Consider the following 21,709-nt stretch of genomic DNA (forward strand, 5'->3'; position numbering starts at 1 on the left):
AAAAGAAAAAAAAAAAAAAAAAAAAAAAAAAGAAAAAAGAAGAAAGAAAGAAAGAAAGAAAGTGATGCTATTTCAATTATTTATTTTCCAATGAGAATTTTTCCTTTTCCTCATGGGTCACAAGCAAGGAAACATAACCATTTTAGTTACATGCTTTAAAATTGAAATAATCACTTTTGCAGATATTTTTACGATTGCTGAGTTTACCTTCTTGTATCTGCAAGAGACGTTTCTCTTCTTCCAGAAACTCTCTGCTTGTGAAAATTACTGAAGAGGGTTAGAGCTGAGCCGATGATGAGTAGACTGGGAATGAACTGGATGTGGCAAAGGGCCACACGCTACTGCAGACATGTGGGATGCTGTGTCTGAAGGTCAGGACTTCACCATTTCCGTGCTCAAAGATGAGAATGGTGTAAGCTCCATATCCCAAAGTTCTGTACTGTTCAAACTTCACTGAAACCTCTCAAGCACATGATTTCTTCTTATACTTTATATGCACACGAAAAGATACTTGCATCACATGCCAATACAACTAAAGCTCCACAGCTTTGAGTTGCAGCATTGGGAATTTTCACATAATTCAACATAGGAAATGGATTCATTAGGGCATGTTTAGATGTGTGTGGATTAATTGTATCCTCATACCAAACATGTTCATTCAAAATCAGCAAAACAACAGCACCTGTGATTTAGAAGAATGTGGTCTTAGTGACTGAGAAATAGAAAGGAGGTCTTAAATGACAATTCTACTGGCATTATAGAAAAAACTTTCTCAGACTATATTTGAAAGGCACAGGGAGGTATAAATTACTCCTTGGCTTTAACTTTTTTGATTTGAGAGACTAAGAATTGCTTAAGATGTTCATATGTGTTTCTATAACTACAAAAGAATAGTGACTGTGCTTCTTATGCTAGACACTTTTTTTCAAGTGTGGCCCAACTGTACACAATAGAATGAGAATAATACTTGCTTCTGCAAAATTCATATAAGTGAATGTCAAGGACATGTGTGTATAAGCATAGAAAATGTTGTCACTCTTTTTTTCCTTTTAAATAAGTTGTTCTGTTTGCTCAGCAAATGAAATATTTTGTTGGCAATCACAAGCTTTTAAAATTATTTTGATGGCTAATTTAGTTAAAATGCTACAATACTTTTTTGGACCAAACTGTGCTGGGAACACAATGCAGTATAATTCATGTAAGATGATAGATACAGCCTTTCTTTCTCAGGTAATTGAATAAACTTTTGGAGTGGTGTTAATTACTTTGCCTCTCACAATCATAATAGTAGATGTTCTAAGAAAGAGCACTACCAAGTAGCAATTGTTAACTATTTTATTCTTCTATAAAACAGATGCACTTATTTTGGTCTCTGAAAATCACCACAGTACAAATAAGGGAGTTAAATGTAATGTAGATTTGATAAGAATACAGTATCTGGAAAGGCATTACAGGATTTGAAATTCTAGAGAGAGTATTTACTTTTGGAAAGACTGGTCTAGATATGTTCATACTATGCTCTATAATTTCTTACTGACAGTCAAGAAATATGACTTTTCTCACTAATATTATCTTCTCAGAGCTGCTATATAAAATAGGGATAATGATAACTATCTCATAAGCTTGCTGGGAAGATTAGATGGAAATAAATAGTATCTACAACTGTTACTGGAACTTTCAACCATTTGGACCATGTAACCCGTTCATATCAAATTAGATTGAAATCTTTAAAATACATCTCACAACTTACATTGCCAAGAGGCAAGGCATGGATCATATTAAGTTGAAGATTTTTAGCATGAAGCGAGTTAACATTACAGTCAATAGTTTTTAACAAACTAATTACCCAAACTAATAATGCTTATCTGTGGAGTGATGAATTTCAATTCATTCATATCAGTTGAATAAAGGTTATAATGAACAAAGCAATCAGTGTGACTTCTGAGAGACACATTTATCAAAACCTTGGATCAACACACGCAAACTGCTTAGCCCAGGGACATCTGTACTCTATGAATCTTTTTGGATGGTTGATAGATCCTGCCAGGAACAGAACAAACAGTTTTTTAATGTGCTTCCCTTTCTTCCTATTTCCTAGTCATGAAAGAGTAACTGCCATAGATTTGCCTCAAAAAATAAAATTAAATGAACAGTTCAGTTGTATTTAAACTTGGCAAAGGAAAAAAAAAAAAAAACCCCACAAACCCTAAAACAAGGAACAATGAACAGAGAAAAAGAGTTTCTGTTGGGACTGAACCAGAATGGAATTTTACAAATGGTTTATGCATCCTTAGTGGGCAAAGTATACCTTCAATTTCCTGTCCAAGAACTGCATTACTTGCATTCTGTGAAGCAGCAGCTCAGGGTTTCTGAAGGGAGCCATGCAGCTGCTTGGGTGGGAGGGTTCTTCATGATGAGGGGTGTCCCATGCGCTGGGCCTTACATGGCCTTTACCACCTCTGACTGCTGGAGCATTAAATACAAGCCCCCTACCCAACAATCTCTCTTCTCTTTTAGGTTTGAAAATCCCTCCAAAGAGATGGATAAAACCCCTACTAGTACAGAGCTACTGTTATACAGACATTAAAAAAAAATCCACATAAGTAATGTTGGAATACATTTTCCCCCTAAAAACTGAGGTCATAGAGATGGAGGTGACATTTACCGAGCTAAGTACATTGTCTCACTGACTAAACCCAGTGTCTCACAGACTTAGTTTAGTAAACTGGATGTGAAGTCATTTCACAACACTTCAGGAAAGGACACTAGGAAAGAGCAGTAGAGTTGTGGCTGGAAGAATGGATTGGTCCCACCTCTACCACTTTCTAGCTGTGGTATTTTGGGCAACGTTTTCCTTCTAAGGGATGACATTTACCTCATAAGCTTGTGACAATTAAATGTGCCAACAGTAAACCTGCCTAGGTCAACTCTTAAGTACTCGAATGTTAACTACGTTCTTAGTCACACTCCTGGGACTGATGCTTGTGAAATATCCCACCATCTAGAACTACTCTACAGCACAGCAAGTAAAATTCTAGGCTGAACTTTAGGAGTCCTAGCAACATCAGTAATCAACAGCTTTATCCTAAGTGAAAGAGGAAGCAGCTGCCAGTAGCTGCTAGGGGAAAAAAGCTTATAGGGACTCCTCTCCCCTAGCCCCAAAACAAAGCTCAAAGATTCCCCTCTATCCCCTCAGACCACATGCAGGTTTTGTGACTTCCTCTCAAGATCCCTTTGACATCTGCTTTCTCCTGGATAAAAATGCGGTGTGGGATGGGAAAGGTGCACCATGTAATTATAACCCAGCTGGGGTGCTCTCCACCTTCTAAGGGAAATCCCATCCAGCTCTTGATCCTCTAGGGAAAACTCATCTGAGCAACAAGAACAGAATTAAAATATTCCCAGTGCACCATTTAGTACAGAAGTAAGATTTCTGAGACAGCCAGGAAGGCAGGACCATCAAAATAATTTTCTATTTTTAATATAATCAAGCTGGATAATTTAATACATCTTATAAAACATTCTTATTCCTCATTGCTTTTTTGGGAAAGGCAGGCATTTCAAGGTTGTAAATTCATCCATATCTATAGCTTTTTCCATATTCTCTTGTCCTTTTGGTGAATTTACTTTTTGGGGTTGGTTTTGGACAAAGAAAGCACTGGCTCCATAATACAATGAGGATGATTTCAGGTGAATTAGACAATTCTTCAGATAGTAAGTTTCAGGTATAAAAGGAGAGAAAAGCAGTTGAAAACAGGGCACCACACAACTGATGTTCTTTGTGTTGGAATAAGAGACGTTGGAATAAGAGCCATGCTATGTGGCTGAAGAGCGAAGCCATAGCCAGAGTTCACTTTGTACACCATAGTATTCATGAGGAAGTGACGACCCAAGCAAATAGGAACAGTGTGAACTTCAGCTGCCAAACAGAGGAATCCCACCAGGTCAGGGGGTGACCTTACAAGGTACAAATACGTCAATTATGTAAATATTACTGTATTGTGCTTAGAATTTGCTTTGTCACAAAGAATTACCCAAATACTCAGGTTGCTGATCATTTGGGATTTTCTTACATTTATAAGTTGTTCTAGCTGGTTGTTTATACATATTCATGGCCTGAAAAGATTAATTTTACATTATTTTTAGAAATCACTAGAAGTTTACTTATTCTCTGACTAAAGACTAAGAAATTTAGATGTTATATAAAATTTTAGAGTTGGCTTTCCTCACTTTACAGATGAGCCCTCAAGGTCACAAGCAGAGGACTGTGCAGCACGGACAAGGTGACTCCCTCCAGCAGCCTCTGTGCACCAACATGGCAAGGTGCAAAGGGAAAATCTGGGCAACAATTGTAGGAGTACTTACCTCTGTTTCACTGTCAGGAAATCCAAACACGACGTAAGCACTTACACAGCACCCAGAAAACACCACAAAGATGGATTTGTTTGGCACAAGCAATGTTTCCAGTCAGTTTTAACTTTTGGGAAATCACATAGCTAAAGGAGTTAATAAAGTAGAGCAAGCCTAACATTTTTTAAAGTGTTACTGTTGATAGGTGTATTCAGATGCTACAAGAATGGCTTCTCGGCCTTTTGGCTAAAATCAAGTGTAGTATCAAATGTTCCAAAAAGTGGGGAGCTTCATTACGAATAAAAAAACCTTAGAAACATTAGCCTTTTCACAACAGACTGTTTCAATAATTTATTTCTGTTAATGATAGGAATATTCTCAGTAAAATCAAATAATTTTATAACTGCAAATGGTTAGAGCTAGATCCAGAAAAGTTCACACAGCATTATCTTGAAATTTCAGAGGAAAAAGGCAATCAATTGCAACCTCATTTATCTTTTCAAACCAAACAATGCTGAAATAAGCAAATTTTGAATAGAAAACTATCTGGTTCTTTCATATTTCAAGTGTACTGCAGTAGAAGGAAGCATGTGAATTACAGAATGCAGCTTGTAAAGACACAAGTAATGTAACAGTCAGAAATTAGCTTTTCCACATGAAAAAATCAATGATCACACAAATTGAACATGATTACAATGACTAAAGCAAAGATACAAAGTATATTTTCAATTTCCTGTTTGGCACATATATTAATAAACTTTAAAATATCAATTTAACAATAGCACAATAATAAAATTCCTAAATCTTAGTTAATATTAACACCTTAAAAACTTAATTCTCATATGAATTCTGGAACCAAGTGTATCTTCTGTACTGTGGAAGCTGGTCAAAGCACTGTCTTTTTCGGGATTCCCCAGAATCTGTATTTCAAAGTTGACTCATGCTGAAGCCCAGAATTCCTTATTGAATTTCAGGATCTTCTGAACAGGCCTTCATTTATGAGAACATACACATACAATCATCACAATTTTGAAAAGAACGGAAGACCTTCATACATATCAGTTTTTAATTTTATCCAATCATTAATTTTCTGCAGAGTTGTTTTTTCTTGACTTAATATTTTTGCAAGTTTTTTCATTTTTTGTTCATTTCTTTCTATGTACTTCAACCCTTCCAACTGCAGCTGATCCAGCTTTTCATTGCGACTTTCATCTAGAGGAATGTTTTCACACATGACAGGATTGAATCTAAAATAGGTGTCAGGAGGTAATAGACCGTCAAGCATTATATGGACTTCTGTTAAAACAAAAGGAGGGGAGAGAGTGGGTCAGAAGAGAGGGTACAGGATGAGCTTATCTATTCATCTAAAATTATTTTCATTTTAGACACATTACACTGATTTCATCATTTGAACTTATGGTAGAATCCAAAACATCAAACCAGACTATAAAAGGAAATTCACTTTCCCAAATACTTCACACATTCTGTTAAATTAGGATACATGCTTTAGTGTAATGGGTCAGATGCCCATTTTACAAATTTTTCCTTCAGTCTATATACCTTGACTTTTCATTTTATTAAATACAGTATGTCTTTTGAAAAGCAAGATTTGGAAGCCTCTCTCTCAAGGACCTGCACTTTTTTGAGTGTGTGCTTTAAAAATTCTGCTTAATAAATCCCGTTCTGCCTCTTACTGACACATCCTGATGGGAGTTACTGAACCTGCAGTCTGCATCATGAGTGGTGGGAGTCAAAAATCCCCATCTCGCTGGGTGTGGTGGCACACCTGTGAGCCCAGCTCTCAGATCAGATCACTAAGAGTCCAAGGCCAGTCTGAACTACAGAGAGAGAATCTGTCTAAAAAAAAAATCCCCATCTCTGTCTCTGCTTTTTTCTTTTTAAATTCCAGTGTTAACTATTAGAGGAAAAACCAAAATACTCAGAGTAGGATGGAATATTAGATAAAATACTGTTATGATTTACAGAAGAATAAGAAGAGCTAGGGCTGGGGATTTGGATTTAGCTCAGTGGTGCTGCTGCCTGCTTCGCAAGCTCAAGGTCCTGAGTTTGATCCCTGGAACCAAAAAAAAAAGCTAATTGATACCCTCCAGGCAGAATTCTGACTAGTCTATAGTTATAAACTTGAACCTAAGAAAAAGAATTATTAGATTTTAATACATCTAAGAGTACATTCTTGTTCAGTGAAATTATTTTGTGTTGCAGATGACTACTTTTCTAACTGCTCATCTATTTTTAATAACTGACTAAAATCCCTGCAGTTGCTCCATTTTTTTTTGTTTTTTTGCACACATATCAATATCTTTTATATTTCTGCTATTACAGACCTCTGGCTATTAGAGTTTTCACAAAAAAAAAATCATACAAATATTCAAGGGTTACTAAACAAAATGTTACAGGATAAAAACTGCTAAGCTCAAGGTTTACATAAAACTTGCACTAACAACCTTAAAGTCTGGTAACATAATGCAATTGTCAATTATTTTCTATCTATAATAATGTAAGAGATTTTTTTGGTTAAAAAATATTTATATAAGGCACACGTGTAAATACCGAATAGTTTCTCTGGTGTGAATAATCTGCAATAATACAGAATATCCTAATAAGATTACTGACACTGAGAAATGGGAAGAAAGAGGCTAAAGGTGTAGGGAAGGTGGGACGGGTAGGGGAAGGGTAATAAGGGAAAAGAAAAAAAATGTGAGATAATGAAAAGATGGAAATAAAGTGTTTGTAGATGGGGAGGGGAGGAGGGGGTGAAGGGAGGTCAGGGACAAGGGGAAAAAAATGAGAACCAAGACCTGTCATGTAGAGGTACAAGATCCCAACAATGAATGTAACTGTACTGTATCCCTAAAATGTACCAACAAACTCAATTAAAGCTGAAAAAAAAAATTTATGCAAGGACCTGAAGTTCAATCCCTGGTACCAAAAACAACAACAATAAATATTTATGAGTCTGCCAAAAAAAATGTATACATAAGGCAAAGAAAAACTTGTATAAATATTCTAATACCGAACTTATTGAGACATCATGAGTAATACAAATTACCTTTGGTCTCTATGATTACAAGACGTGCTCCACTGGCTCCCATTTATTTGTACAGTAAACTGCTGAATATGTATACATTTTTGTAGCAGACTCTATCTAGCTTAAAATGTTAGTTGTCCTTCATTTCTCATGAGTAATCTAATTGTTACAATGATTAAGTAAATGTCTGGTTTGATTTTTATTGACCTTGTATTCAACTTTGAGAAACTTGCTTTTAATTTTAGTTAAGATTTATAAATAGACTTATTAGTACTATAAAAACACAAAGACAACCATATTGTCCATAAATAAGGTTTTTTCTCTTCGTTTCTAATCTGTATCTTTCATTTCCTTTAATTTTATTATTGCATTGGAAAGAATCTCCCATACGTTTTCTGGAACTTGTGAAAGCAGACATCTCATTCTGTCATGATTTTAGGAAGACATCTTGATCTTAGGAACACTATCTCATCTTTCACCATTAAATATTATGTTAGCTCTAGTTATTCTGTAGATGGCTCTTAGGTTAGGGAAGTTGCCTTCTGTTGTTGTCTTCTTTTCTGAATATTTATCACAAATGGATACTGTATTCTGTCAGATGCCTTTTCTGCAACTACTGAGATGATCATGTGTTTATCCTTTTTTTAATCTGTTAACATGGTGAATTACACTGATATTGTTTTTTTAATGTCAAAAAAACCCCATATCTATATTCCACTAGAGGAACTCTGATTGCTCATATAATATTTTTAAATATATTAAATTAGTATATTTTATAAACTTCTGTAAATATACTAATAAATTCTTCATGGTAGTTTCTGAATTTTTAACATACATTTTTGTCTAGTTTGGTATTGGGGTAATACTGGCCTTATGAAATAAGATGGCAAGTATTCCTGTTCTTCTACTTTCTGAAAGTGTTTACATAGAACTGCTGTTAATCACAGTGAGTATATTTTACATTTCAAATACTGTCACTTTTACCTCTCTGTGAAACCTTTCCTCTCTCATCATGCTCATGTCTTCTTCTAGCTTAATGAACATATGCAGAATATTTATAAGACCTATTGTAATAGTTTTAACTTCTCATTCTGTCATTGGTTTAAATTTTTAGGTATGTTCCAGTTGATTGGGTTTTCTCTTGGTTAAGAGTTATCTTTTCTTGCTTCTTTGTATGTCTTGTAATTTTTTTTTTTTGGTACCGAGGATTGAACTTGGGTCCTTGCGCTTGCAAGGCAGGCCACCGAACCGCTGAGCTAAATCCCCCTCCCCGAGCTACAGCTGCACCTGTTTTTATTTTTTTTACTTTTTATTTTGAGATAGAGTCTTGTTTTATTTATTTATTTTGGTAATGAGCTACGGCTGCAGCTGTTTTTATTTTTTTTACTTTTTATTTTGAGATAGAGTCTTGTTTTATTTATTTATTTTGGTACCTGGGATTGAACTCGGGACATCGGGCTTGTGAGGCAGGCAACAGAACCACTGAGCTAAATCCCCGGCCCGTGTCTGGTAATTTTTGACTGAATGCTCAAGTTGGTAAGCTTTGCATATCTGTATACTTGCATTTGTTGTATTCTTTTAAATATTGTTGGTATTTGTGCCCAAAGATATCAACAATTTAATTCAACTTTACTTTATTAAGGTTATTTTTCACATTTTGTTAGGGTGGGTAATTTTGTTAGGCCTAGAGGTAATTTGATGCTGCTACTAAGACAATTTTCTTCTGAGGACTCTACTACATATGACATATCTAACGATTTTTCTAGTCTAAACTAATGGAAAGCCAAGCTATTCTAAGTTCCATGTGAACTCCAAGAACTGGTCAGTCTACTCCTTTTTTTTTGGTGGTTCTTTGCTCTATCTTGAGTATCACTATATTTTAGGAATATATTGCTCACATGCATGCATAGGTCAGTACTTGGCCAAAGACTCAAGGGGACCTCACTGCATACCTTTGGACCACTAAGTACTGCTTGTAAAGCTGCTTCCTCTGCTGAACTTTGGCAACAAATTCTAGTTTCCTCTACCTCCTTAAACTCCAAATTCTGTTTCCTGAACTTCAAGAGACTGATCTGCTTTTTCAGGTTCCTCCTCCCTGTGCTAGTTGTGCAATAACTCTTTTTATATAGTAATCTGGGTAATCATAGTAATTATCTTTTTCATTTTCCATCTGAGATCCCTAATCTATGCTAATGTCTGGTTTTCTAATAGTAGGAGAAAATATCTGCCCCTATTATTCTATGATAGCCAGAAATGGAAATCTTGATCCCCCCCTTAAAATATTCAAACCTTATATATTCCTTAAGATCATATCAAGTAAAGTTTATTTGTTTTATACTGTCTACACTAACCTTAGTTTTGTATGGAAAGTGGGGAGGGGGTGGGCAGGAAAAGGTAAGGGCCTTATTGAGATTCCTGGCAAGTCTCAACTGGAATGTTAAACCCCTGCTGGAGAGAACAATTAAGAGAAATAAGGAGAACTGACAAACAGTCTGACTAGGCTAGGCTCTCACTTTGGCACCAGGGCACAATTGCTCCTCTCCTCCTCCAGTTAAGCACAAAAAAGACAAAGTGGGGAGGGGAGCTATATTTAAAAATTTTTACTTAGTATATAAAACATATACTCATACTTCGACACTCACATATCCATATAATGAATAGATTACAGGTTTTATTATTCTCTTTCCATATTAATACACTGATATGTACAAGTATCTTTTGACAATTCAACCTTGAATATGAAGCTTTGCCATAATTTTCACAGATATTATGTTGACAAAACAGAGAGATGAAAGAAAGCTTATCCAAAAATGTGCACAGGGACAATGGAAAGGAACAGTGGCTGAACCAGGGGTCTTAGAGCCTAAGATAGCGAATCAAGTTATAACAACTTTCAAGGGAGAAGACATATAATAAAAGAGGCTAAAAACAAAGGCCTTTGAGCTTTGGGGTCCCTGCCTTACTTCAATAAGGTAACTATCTAGTATCACCTTATTTCTCTCCTCTTTCCAATAAAGTGATTTTGTTTCTCATTCTAAACTTGAATCTCTAATTTTTTTATTGATGTAAAGTTTACAAACCCTAAAGACTACCCTCATTAAAAAAAAAAAGACTACCCTCATTAGACATGACAGTTTTCTCATTCATCTTAATTCATAGCCCTAATTGTACACTTTTACCATTGAATTAGTAACTTATTACATGCTAGATTGAACCATATAAAATTTCTGTCTTTGTGGGCCTAAAGCAACCTATAATTAGCAGTTAAAAATGTTTAATCAATATACTTATTACAAGGAATGATTAAAATATAAGTGAATGTTTAAGATTTCAAAACTTACTATAGTATTATTACACATTGCTATTTACCCCCTCAAAATACTCTCTTGCTTCAAACATACTTGTCCCATCATTCCTGCCACTTTCTGAAGCAGTTTTGGAAGTTCTCTTTTGTGAGGGTCTTTATGAGGTACGACCAAAAATACGGTGAATGTTACTGTCAAGGGCCATCCTGTGGAAAGGCAGGCTCGTGGAAACATTAAAGTGTGTCCTCATCCAACAGATCTAGCACTATGTGACTTCTGGCTAAGTCAAAATGACCATGAAAGCAAATGTTGTGACTAACGACATGAAAGACTACCAGAACTGCTTCAGAAATTATCAAGAAGTGACCGGGGATTTAGCTCAGTGGTGCTGGTGCTGGCCTAGCGGGTGCAAGGTCCTGAGTTCGATCCCCAGCACTGGAAAAAACCAAACCAAAACAAAGAAAATATCAAGAAGCTAGGTGTTGTGGGGTACACCTGTAATCCCTGCACTGAGGCAGGAGGATCTCAAGTTCTTCCTGGGTAATGTAATGGCACACTGTCCCAGAATAAAAAAACAATAATAAACAGAGCCAATCACATGAATTTTAAAGAAACAAATGTTGCCTCAGTGTATTTATATTTAGTTAATGATGAAAACACAAGAATAGTTTAATAATGTTATCTCTGATAAAGGTGTATGAGATGTAGTTAGATACACTGCTCTGATCCTTCTCAAAATACTCTCCCTTGCTTCACACACACCTATTCCACAGTGCTTGCCACTTTTTGTATGTATGTGGTACTGGGGATTGAATGCAGTAGTGTTCTGCCACTGAACCACATCGCTAGCCTTTTTTATTAATTTTTAAAATTCTAGGATAGTATATCACTATATTCTAGGAAAAGACATACTCAAAGACTAGGTATTCTGGGATCTGTAAAATTTCAGTGAATCTGGCTTTTATGTTTTGTTCCAAGTGTGACAGGAACCCTAGTGGGTTTTGAGAAGGGAAGGGATAATTTGATTTTATTTTAAATGGATCACTTTGGCCTTTGTAGTAAGAAGACTATCAAGGCAGCAAGAATGAAAGCAAGGCCAGGTAAGCTGGTGCATGTCTGTAATCCCAGTACTCGGGAGGCTGAGGCAGGAGGATCACTGTAAGTTTGAAGCCAGTCAGTCTGGGCTACACTGTGAGTTCAAGGCCTGCCTAAACTACATAGGAAGACTGTCTCAGAAAACTACAACAAAACTAAACAAAAAATAATGGAAGCAAGAACTTACTTTTTAAAATTTTTTTAGAAACTTCTTCTAATTGCAGTTTGCCTCCATATTACTAATAACCCGGTGCCTTAAGTACTGCACACTAACTCTCTCACTGTTACTGTATGTATAGCTGAACTAACCCAAGTCCTCTGTCATTTCCCCCTCTCTTAACTGAGTAAGAGCCACCATGGAAGCCTTTGTGCTGTCCCCACTTTAGCCACTGCAAGTCCTAAGCAGGCATAGGCAGCACCAGCTGCTAGGTGGAGGGTGGTCTCTAGGATCACTCACAAGAAGAGGGTGAGGAGGGCTGGGGACTTAGCTCAGTGGCATCGCACCTGCCTTGCAAGTGTAAGGTCCTAAGTTCAATACCCAGCACTGCAAAAAAAAAAAAAAAAAAAAAAAAAGAAGAAGAGGGTGAGGAAAAGGGGGCCATAATACACTGGCCTGTGAGCTTCCCACACTCATACTACAGACACCGCACACTCTCCTGTGGTTCGTGGCAGCATATTCTACCACTTGAGACACTTAGGCTGAAGTGTCTCAGACAGACCAACCTTCGGTGTCTGTTGCGCTGTTGATGACATTAGAGAGTTTGGTTTTCAAGCTTGTGTAGGTTGTGGTATTCTTCACATCACTCTCATAGCGTCCTGTGCCCAGTGACACGATGCACTCCAATGGGACATCTGGCCAAAGACACTTACACTCGTGCATAGCTAACGCAGATGGGTTATTCAGAAGCAAGCCTCCATCCTGCAAAAAATTTTAAAAAGGATTCTTAAAAGTGAGACCATGTGTTACAAATATGAAAAACACAAATTATATTTTAAGCAATTGGACATTTACTTACAGGGGAAATTGAGCAATGAATTAAACCAAACAAAATATTATTTAAAAACAAGATATTTTAAAGTTAGTTGATTTTATTTTCTACAGCTACAAAAAGCTGAAAACCTCATTGTCTCATGAGGAAATTTTGCATTAAGCTTTGCTTTCCTATATTTAACAAATTCCTGGATCGCTAAGCATATTTCACTCAAAAACAATGAAATAAACTGAACTACTTAAAAATAACTATCTTTATCCAGTGGTTAATATATTAATATAATAAAACAGCCAGGGTTGGTAGCACATGCCTGTAACCCTAGTACTCAGGAGGTTGAGGTAGGAGTTTAAGGCCAGCCTACACTACAAGTGAGACACTGTCTCAAAAAAAGAAAGTCAAAAAAGAGTTCTGCTTCTAACCAGACAATTACAACCATTTCTCTCACAAATCAAGTATAACCAAAACATTTTAAATTAAAACTTCAATAACAATACATTTCTTGGTATCCGATCTATGATAATACAGCATAACCTACATAAAGTAGGCCAAACTACATTAGAAGCATTAATCAATAATCAATGTTATGTTCAAGAATTCAAAAACAGGGCTGGGGATTTAGCTCAGTGGCACCTTGTCTGCCTCACAAGAGCAAGGTCCTGAGTTCGACCCCTGGTACAAAAAGAAAAAAAAAGAAAAGAATTCAAAAACAAATGTAAAATCTGCCGATAGGAGTACTGTAAAATACAACAAAAGTATTTAAAATTAGGGTCAAACTACAATAGAATATTTATTAAATAAATATTCAATATTAAAACATACTCCATTATTAATACTAAATATATGATTTAAAAGCCAGAAAAATACATCTGATTTAAAAGTTTAAATATAGTTAGGTATGGTGGTGCACACCTATAATCCCAGCACTCTGGGAGGCTTAGGAAGGAGAATCACAAATTCAACCTAAATGGGGCAACATGGTGAGAGGTAGGTGTGGTGCCACTGAGCTAAATCCCTCGTCCCAAAAGGTTGTTTTTTGTATTTGGTACTGGTGACTGAACTCAGGACCCTGTGCTTGAGGGGCAGGCGGAGAACCACTGAGCTAAATCCCTGGCCCCCAAAAGGTGTTAATTTTGATGAAGTTCAATTTATCAATTATTTTCTTAGACAATGATTTCAGTATAATCATAAGAAATCGTCACATAAGGTGACAATGTTCTATTTTCTTCTAAAAGTTTTATAACTTTCTTTTGCATTCAGAACTATATCTACTTTGAATAATCTCTGTATATGAGGTATTAAGGATGAAGTTAAGGTTTTTGCTGTATGTCCATGTGTACAACAGAAAAGGAAAGGGAGAGAAGGAGGAAAGAAAGAGAAACAGAAAGATATGACCAACTGTTCCAAGAGAATTTGCTAAAAAGACTATCCCTTACTCTGCTGAACTGCTTTTGCATCTCTGTTGAACAGATCAAAGACCACGTAAGTGCAGGTCTATTTCTAGACTCCCTATTCTGTTCCACTTGTCTATGTTCTATCTTCAAGTAAATACAACACTGTCACAATTACTGTACCTGTGTAGTAAGTTTTTAAAATTGGGTAATGATTCCTCCAACTTTGTCCTTTTTTTTTCAGAATTGTTTAAGCTATTTTAAGTCCTCTATCCTTCATTTACAACCTGGTTATATAAAAAATAATTAGTTGTGGCCTGGTACAGCCATGATTTGGTAGGTTCTGTGAAGGTTCTTTCTACTAAAAGTATATTTTAAGTGTAACATTTATATGAAATTCATATTTGTTAAGGTTAATAGGTCTTACACTCTGAACATAATCCTTTGAAATGTAAACAAAGGCTGAGCAACAATCATCTAAACCTTTAGAGTGAGGGACTGGAGTGTAACTCAGACATAATCCATGTGCACTGCATGCACAAGGCCATGGATTCAGTCTCTCAGAAGATCTGCAGCAAGGGCCAGGGATTTAGCTCAGTGATGCTCAGCCTGCCTCTCAAGCACAAGATTCCGAGTTCGATCCCTGGTACCAAAAAAAGAAAAAATCTTTAACTCAACTCACCAGATTCATTCTTCAAAGACAGCAAATAAACAATTTAATTTTGGAGATGGAAATGTTAAAAGAGGGACAGGATAATTCTGCGTAAAAAGTACTACCTCAAGATAAATTTTATGTTACTACTTGACTAAGGGATAGTGACTGGAAGCTAAAGAATTCCTCCTACATTACAATTTTCTAGGATACATTATATGCCTGGTAAGTACTATAATAATATTCTTCTTTTTATAGTCAAAGTCAAATGACATCTCCCCATCCATCTATTCATGTCTCTTAATTATAGCACCACTTTCAGTAACTGCTCAAGCAGTATTAGCCGGTAATTTATGTTTTACCTGGCTCTAAAAAGGATATGAAGTAGCTTAAAATAAGATATATGTCAGACATGAGAGTGAAAGAGGATTTTTTAAATGAGACTGGAAATAACTGAATATAATTATTCAAAAGATATACAAAGAAAAAGTTGGAAGTATTAGATTTTAGTGCTACTCTGGGCAACTTCTGAAGGATTGCAAAGAGGCAGTAATTTTGCTTGAATGCTTTTGTTTAAGCATTCAAGATTGTTCACACTTTAGAAATTCTTATCAATCTTTGCAGTTAACTTTTTTAGGTATACAGTACAGTTACATTCATCATTGCGATCTTCTACCTTTACATGACAGGTCTTGATTCTCATTTTTTTTTCCCTTACCTCGGCCCTGCCTTCAGCCCCTCCTCCCTTCCCTATTTACAAAAACTTTATTTCCACTTTTTCATTTTCTCGTATTTTTTTCTTTTCCCTTATTTCCTTTCCCTACCCTTCCCATTTCCCCTACACCTTTAGCCCTTTAGCTTTTGAGGGGAAAAATATCCATTTCTTCTTCCTCAAATCTTGGAAGAATGAGACAAATACTGAAATAGGTTCTCTCAACTCCAGAGCCTATTTGAGTATTCTTATTAAATGTGCCAGTTCTTCTGGAGGCCACTGACTTCATATAATTTATATAAAAGTTATTTTAGTGTGTAGTGCAAAAGAATTTGAAAGATTTATGATCAATGGCTAAGCATGAAAAGAAGTATCACTAGTCTATACGCATAAAGTAGAAAAGGTACCACATAGACATCTTCACCAGGACTGAATTAAATTTTAGAACTATTTCCTCTTAGATAAAGAATACAGAGGAAACGATATCACTTCTTTTGAAGTCTGGAAATGCTTGGTCGCAAAATGCATTTACTTAGTATTTGAAACTTTCCCTGACACTTGCCATAACTACAAATTTGTAGTAGAACAACCAACTTAAAGTAATACTTTATGAACCTTAACTATTTTATTTTAAATTCATTGTCTAAATTATTTCTCCATTTATGACATAGCAAGAATATCATAAGAATAGGGGAAGTTAGGCAGAACTCTTGAAGGCATTGGCATAGGAAAAGACTTTATAAACAAATCATCAGTAGCATGAGAACTAGCAGAAAGAATCAACAACTGGGATCTCATCTTATTAAAAAGCTTCTGCACTGCAAAAGAAACCATCAACAGAACTAAGAGACAATCTACAATGTGGGAAAAAATTTTTACCAGCTGCTCCTCAGACAAAGGACTCTTATCTAGAATATATAAAGAACTCAAAATAATCAGCCCCCCAAATATAAAGACCCGATTCAAAAATGGGCACCTGAAATGAACAGACATTTCTCAGACAAAGAAGTAAAAGCAGCAAGTAAATATATGAAAAAATGTTCCACATCATTGGTCATTCGAGAGATGCAGATGAAAACAACACTGAGATTCCACCTCAACCCACAAAGTATGGCTGCTATCAAGAAATCACTCAATAACAAATGTTGGCAGGGTTGTGGGGAGAAAGGAACCCTTCTCCATTGTTGGTGGGAATGCACACTGGTGCAGCCACTATGGAAATCAATATGGAGATAACTCAAAGAGATGGGACTACAAGTTCCATTTGACCCAGCCATCCCTCTGCTGGGTATCTTTCCAAAAGAATTAAAAGAACCATATCACAGTGATATAAGTGCACCCATGTTTATAGCGGCACAGTTTATAATAGCTAAAACTTGGAAACAGCCCATTTGCCCATCAGTTGGAAACTGGATAAAGAAGATATGGTTTTTCTATAAAATGGAATACTACTCAGCCACAAAGAATGAGAAATTAGATTCATTCATAGGAAAATGGATACATATTGAGGATATTCTCCTAAGTGAAATAAATAAGTCACGCATGTGTAAATACCAAATAGTTTCTCTGGTGTGAACAAACTGTAATAGTGCATAAGATCTTAACGAGATGAGCGATAACGTGAAATAGGAAGAAAGGGGCTAAAGGTGTAGGGAAAGTGGGAAGGGTAGGAGAAAGATAACAAGGGAAAGAAAAAAATAGGAGAAAATGAAAAAATGGAAATAAAATGTTTGTAAATGGGGAGGTGAGGAGGGGGTGAAGGGAGGGCAGGGACAAGGGGAAAAAATGAGAACCAAGGCCTGTCATGTAAAGGTAAAAGATCACAATGATGAATGTAACTGTACTGTATACCTAAAATGTCCCATAAACTCAATGAGGGGGAAGAAAATAGGGGAAAGCAGTTGTTAAAGACAGCAAGCTACATATTAAAATAAAAATTTTCATCATTAAATGAGATTTTATAAACAGAAGCACAGACTTAAAACAAGGCATGCTTACTCAGTTTTGTCAAAATTTTATGAAAATGTGATATATATTTATACTAAAACTATAATTCTTAGACTTTAGAAAGCAGTTAATCTTTAGTAAATTAAAGTAGTATTAAATACAGATACAAGTTAGAAATTGTGGAAACTGAAAGACAATGAACAATTAATGTCTATGACAAGGAATAAAGAGCTTATAAAATTTTATGTATTTCTCTTTTACATAAATCACTTGTGAAAAATGTGCTAAATTTGTTACATTAATGATATTAGGATTTTAAAATATAATTTGGAGATCCTCTGCACCCAAATTAAAACAAGTATCTGTGCCTATAAACAAAAATAAGTAAAATTATTTTAAACAATAAATCCTGAAACTGTGTTAGAAAGAAACTCAATAGCCAGTACTTTCTGCCCTGAGGAGGTGGGACAAAAAAAGAGAGGCAAGAAGGGGAAGTGCTTTGCATAATTCAACAATGACTGATCTGACAAAGTAAAAATAGTCTGAAATGATTCCCAAGATAAAAGGAATCCTATTTTAATCTCTTCACTAAAAGATTATGACATTACTTTTGGAAAGATGAAAAGAAAATGGGACAGCCGACCATACCATTTAACATATCTAAGGTATTCTAACAAAACAGAGGAGAAAATAAAATTGATAAAATACTTTAGTTGTTATAACACTGACACATGCAAATATTATCCATCAGAAAGTTTTGAAGCTTATATAGCTGATGTACAACTTATATAGGTCTATGTATGAGCCCTGAATGCCACATGGAAGTCCTTGTGAATGATACTAGATTTTTTTCATGATACTTGAATCCTAAGAGAACACACACATATTTCAGTGATTACAAAGTTCAGCTTACTGATTCCATCAAATGAAACTAGTTTTAAATGAAATATCAGATAAAAACTACCAGCTCAAAAGCTTTATGGATTTTATCACAGTGTAAATTATGAATTAAAATTTCTATGGATGGTAGGAAAAACTCGACAGAAAAAATATAAGTAAACGAGTTTACAGAACAGAAAAGAATTAACAGAATAATATTCAACTTTAAAGATAATTTAACCATAAATTTAAAATATTATTATAGATAGCATCTTAGTTGTCCTTTTACAGTTGTGACTCTACTCTAATTACTTAGCTTTACTTACAACTTTTAGATTCCAACTTCTTGTGTAAAATGGGAACAGTTCTGTCTCATGAGTAGCAATGATTAAATGACAAAACACTAAGTAAGCGTTTGGTACACAGCTAATTTAATGAGTGCTATCATTTTATTGCATCATCTCCTTCAAACCATGCAAAGCTGTCAAGCAAACTGGGTTTTGCATTTGCAGAGAATGTACTTCATCTTTAGTTTTTATTATGTAAAAACTAGTCATATATATCATGGCATTTTTTCATCAGTGAAACTGGTCCCCAGCCCTTTTTATTTTTTATTTTGTGATGGGATCTCACGAAATTTCCCAGGCTGGGGCTGAACTTGCAATCTTCCTGCCTCAGTCTCCTAAAGTGCAGGGATCACAGAGATGCACCAACATTCCCAGCTGTGAACTGCACATTTTTGGACATACGGTATTAACACTGAAGAGGACTCCTTGGCTGATCCTTGTGAAGCTGATGGACATATAATAATAACTGACTGATTTAATCACATAAAAATTAAAAGACAGCCATCTAAGTCTACTTACTTGGTGAAGATCATTTCCCAATGCGTACTCTGCAAAGTAGCCTGGAGCAGCAGATGAGGCTCGAATGGCCTGCCACATTTTATACTGACACCCTCCCAAATAATGAGAGTTGATTCCGGGAAAATGACCATAGTTTCTGAACACAAAAGCTTTGGGTGTTATCCCTCTGTTTACTATGGTGCTTACAGCAGCTACCTAGTAAATTAAAAAGTAAACAAGACCACTGTAACAGCAATACTTAGGATCTGTAGAAATTAAATACTAGTTAGAAGTATGAATGAACAACCTTCACCTCTCTTGCCAATGTGTAACACAGATATCTTTTATGGGGCAATACATATAAGGATAGAGACAATTCTGAGAAATATACTAGAAAATAACAATAACAATATATTTGACTACCTAATTTGATTGAAAAGGTACACACTTCTAGATTTTTAGAACACAGGAGCAACAATAAAAACTACTTAAAGATAAATAATATGGGTATTTTTTTTTACTATTTTTACAATACATATCATTTTCAAGCTAATCTTTGTTTCTGTGTTCTTTTAAAGCACTATGATTTTATTCAAGCTAAAACCTAATACTATGCAAACTCTTAGGGCTCTCAAGTCATGGTTATTAAAAGTTTGGTAGCTGGATCATTTTTATTAAGAAACTTTAACATCAATCTTTTCAGAACTCAGATTTGCTATCCATGGAGTTTATATAAAACATGTCATTATTTACTATGATCTGTAATATGAACCTAAGCAGAAACATACTGAGGCAAAAGTTTTCAGTATCCTGTGCCAAGCCCTACCACAGACCTGTTTGCTTTGCTATTTGATGAACAAAGGTTATATCCTAAATTCCTGTATCCTAAATTCAACTGTATCTCTAGGATAAGAGTTGGTTAAACATTAAATCCAGATCTTTATATAATTAGTACAGAATACAGAATAAATTATGAAATGAATGGGGTGTTGCTCCCATAAATTTTATGAAGAGGAAGTACTTTTTGAAGTGATTAGAGTTTCTCCATATTCACAATATACTTTTATTTAAAGGTGATAATTTCTGTAATTGGAAGCAAGCAAGCAAACAGGGTCCAGGACACACAGGAGAATATACAAGAGGCTAACCATGCATCCTAGGGTCCTTTCCAGAAGAGCTAAGTCACCCTTTAGTAGGGCCTGCGAGGCCCCGTATGTGGTGGTATCTGCTCACCATCCCAGCCTCACCCTACATGTTGCCCATGGATATTTGACCCCCGTCTTCAAAACCCTTTCAGCTCCTGGAATTCTTCACGATTCTTCCTGCACAAGCCATTCCCTATGTCCCTCTGCCAGCAATGTCCCTACTCCTCAGCCTTCACAGTGATTCTCACAGAGCGGCTTTCTCTTGTGCACCTTCAATCACGCTTTCCAAGAACTGTTTGTGCACTCTGTGGCACTCATTTCAGGAAGCCCTATCTTGTCTGTGTATCATCAATAGCTACACTGGCAAACAGGATTGTAACCTCCATATCTGCATTTGCTCACAATGTATCCAAAGGGCCTAGCACGCTGGGTGCATAGTTAGTATCTGCAGAATGAACGAAAGCTTGACAATGACAGTTAAACTGCAACAGGAGGAGCTGTATTTTCTTTGATTTTTCGTTATTGCAGCTTGTCATCCAAGAATAAATACAAGATGCATGAGATTTCTAGGAATGTAAATTATATTCCTATTAAGTATTGTTTTAAAAAAACAGAACTCAAACAGTACTCAGATCATCAGGTTTCAAACAAATGTGTCTCACACTGAGACACAGCTTTAAAACTGGGATGCTATTTGTACATTAATATATATATCAATAGTACATAAAATTTCACTTTAAAAACCTAGGGGAGGAAAGGCAGTAACTTTCCTTAAACTACTAGATTTCATTAAAATACTTATGAAAATAATTCTCTATATTCAGTTCTAGACTTTCTTAAACTTCTGTGATATTTGCTGGATAGAGAAAAGATCAAATCAACACATCCCATATCTGCAAAGAATGACACAGTATGTAAAGAATTAATAAAATCTATCAGATGAAATTCCTAAGACTTGCTCTCCTTAATAAAAAGATCCTCAGAGTAATTTAGGAGACTCCAAACATACCTTTGGACATGCAGGGTCTCTTGCTGTTTCAATCATTAGTGCAGATCCCATTCTATCCCTTTATTAAATGAGAAGAAAAAAATTTTATCAAAATTGTTTTATCTCTGAACAATCAGGGAACATACATTGTGTAATAACAGCTTGCCTATGGTTATGTCACAGTGCTATGAGGGACAAAAAAGGAACATAACCATCTCCTCTATGGATCTTATAACCCAATTAATTCATGTGAAACAATATCCTGTAATTATTAATCTCTGATTCAAACTGCAAATGTTGATAGTTCTGAGGAAGATCAATCAATACAGGCTGCAGTAACAAAAAAAAAAAAAAAAAAAAAA

The 21,709-nt window shown here is 35.5% G+C and overlaps 1 protein-coding gene across 2 annotated transcripts in view; it reads right to left on the reverse strand.

Moving 5' to 3' along the window:
- Positions 1–4,684: 4,684 nt before the first annotated feature.
- The window catches only part of Pnpla8 (patatin like phospholipase domain containing 8), a 41,946-nt gene continuing 24,921 nt past the window's right edge, over positions 4,685–21,709 (reverse strand). For both annotated transcript variants that reach the window (XM_033756892.1, XM_010614026.3), the window contains exons 7-10: positions 21,369–21,426; positions 19,236–19,430; positions 12,523–12,718; positions 4,685–5,646 (exon numbers count right to left, since the gene is read on the reverse strand). In XM_033756892.1, the coding sequence (XP_033612783.1) occupies positions 5,372–5,646; positions 12,523–12,718; positions 19,236–19,430; positions 21,369–21,426 (724 nt within the window). In that variant the 3' untranslated portion in view covers positions 4,685–5,371. The remainder of the gene's footprint in view (positions 5,647–12,522; positions 12,719–19,235; positions 19,431–21,368; positions 21,427–21,709) is intronic.

Source organism: Fukomys damarensis, unplaced genomic scaffold (genome assembly GCF_012274545.1).
Source record: "Fukomys damarensis isolate Sample0158 unplaced genomic scaffold, DMR_v1.0_HiC HiC_scaffold_4, whole genome shotgun sequence".
NCBI lineage: Eukaryota > Metazoa > Chordata > Mammalia > Rodentia > Bathyergidae > Fukomys > Fukomys damarensis.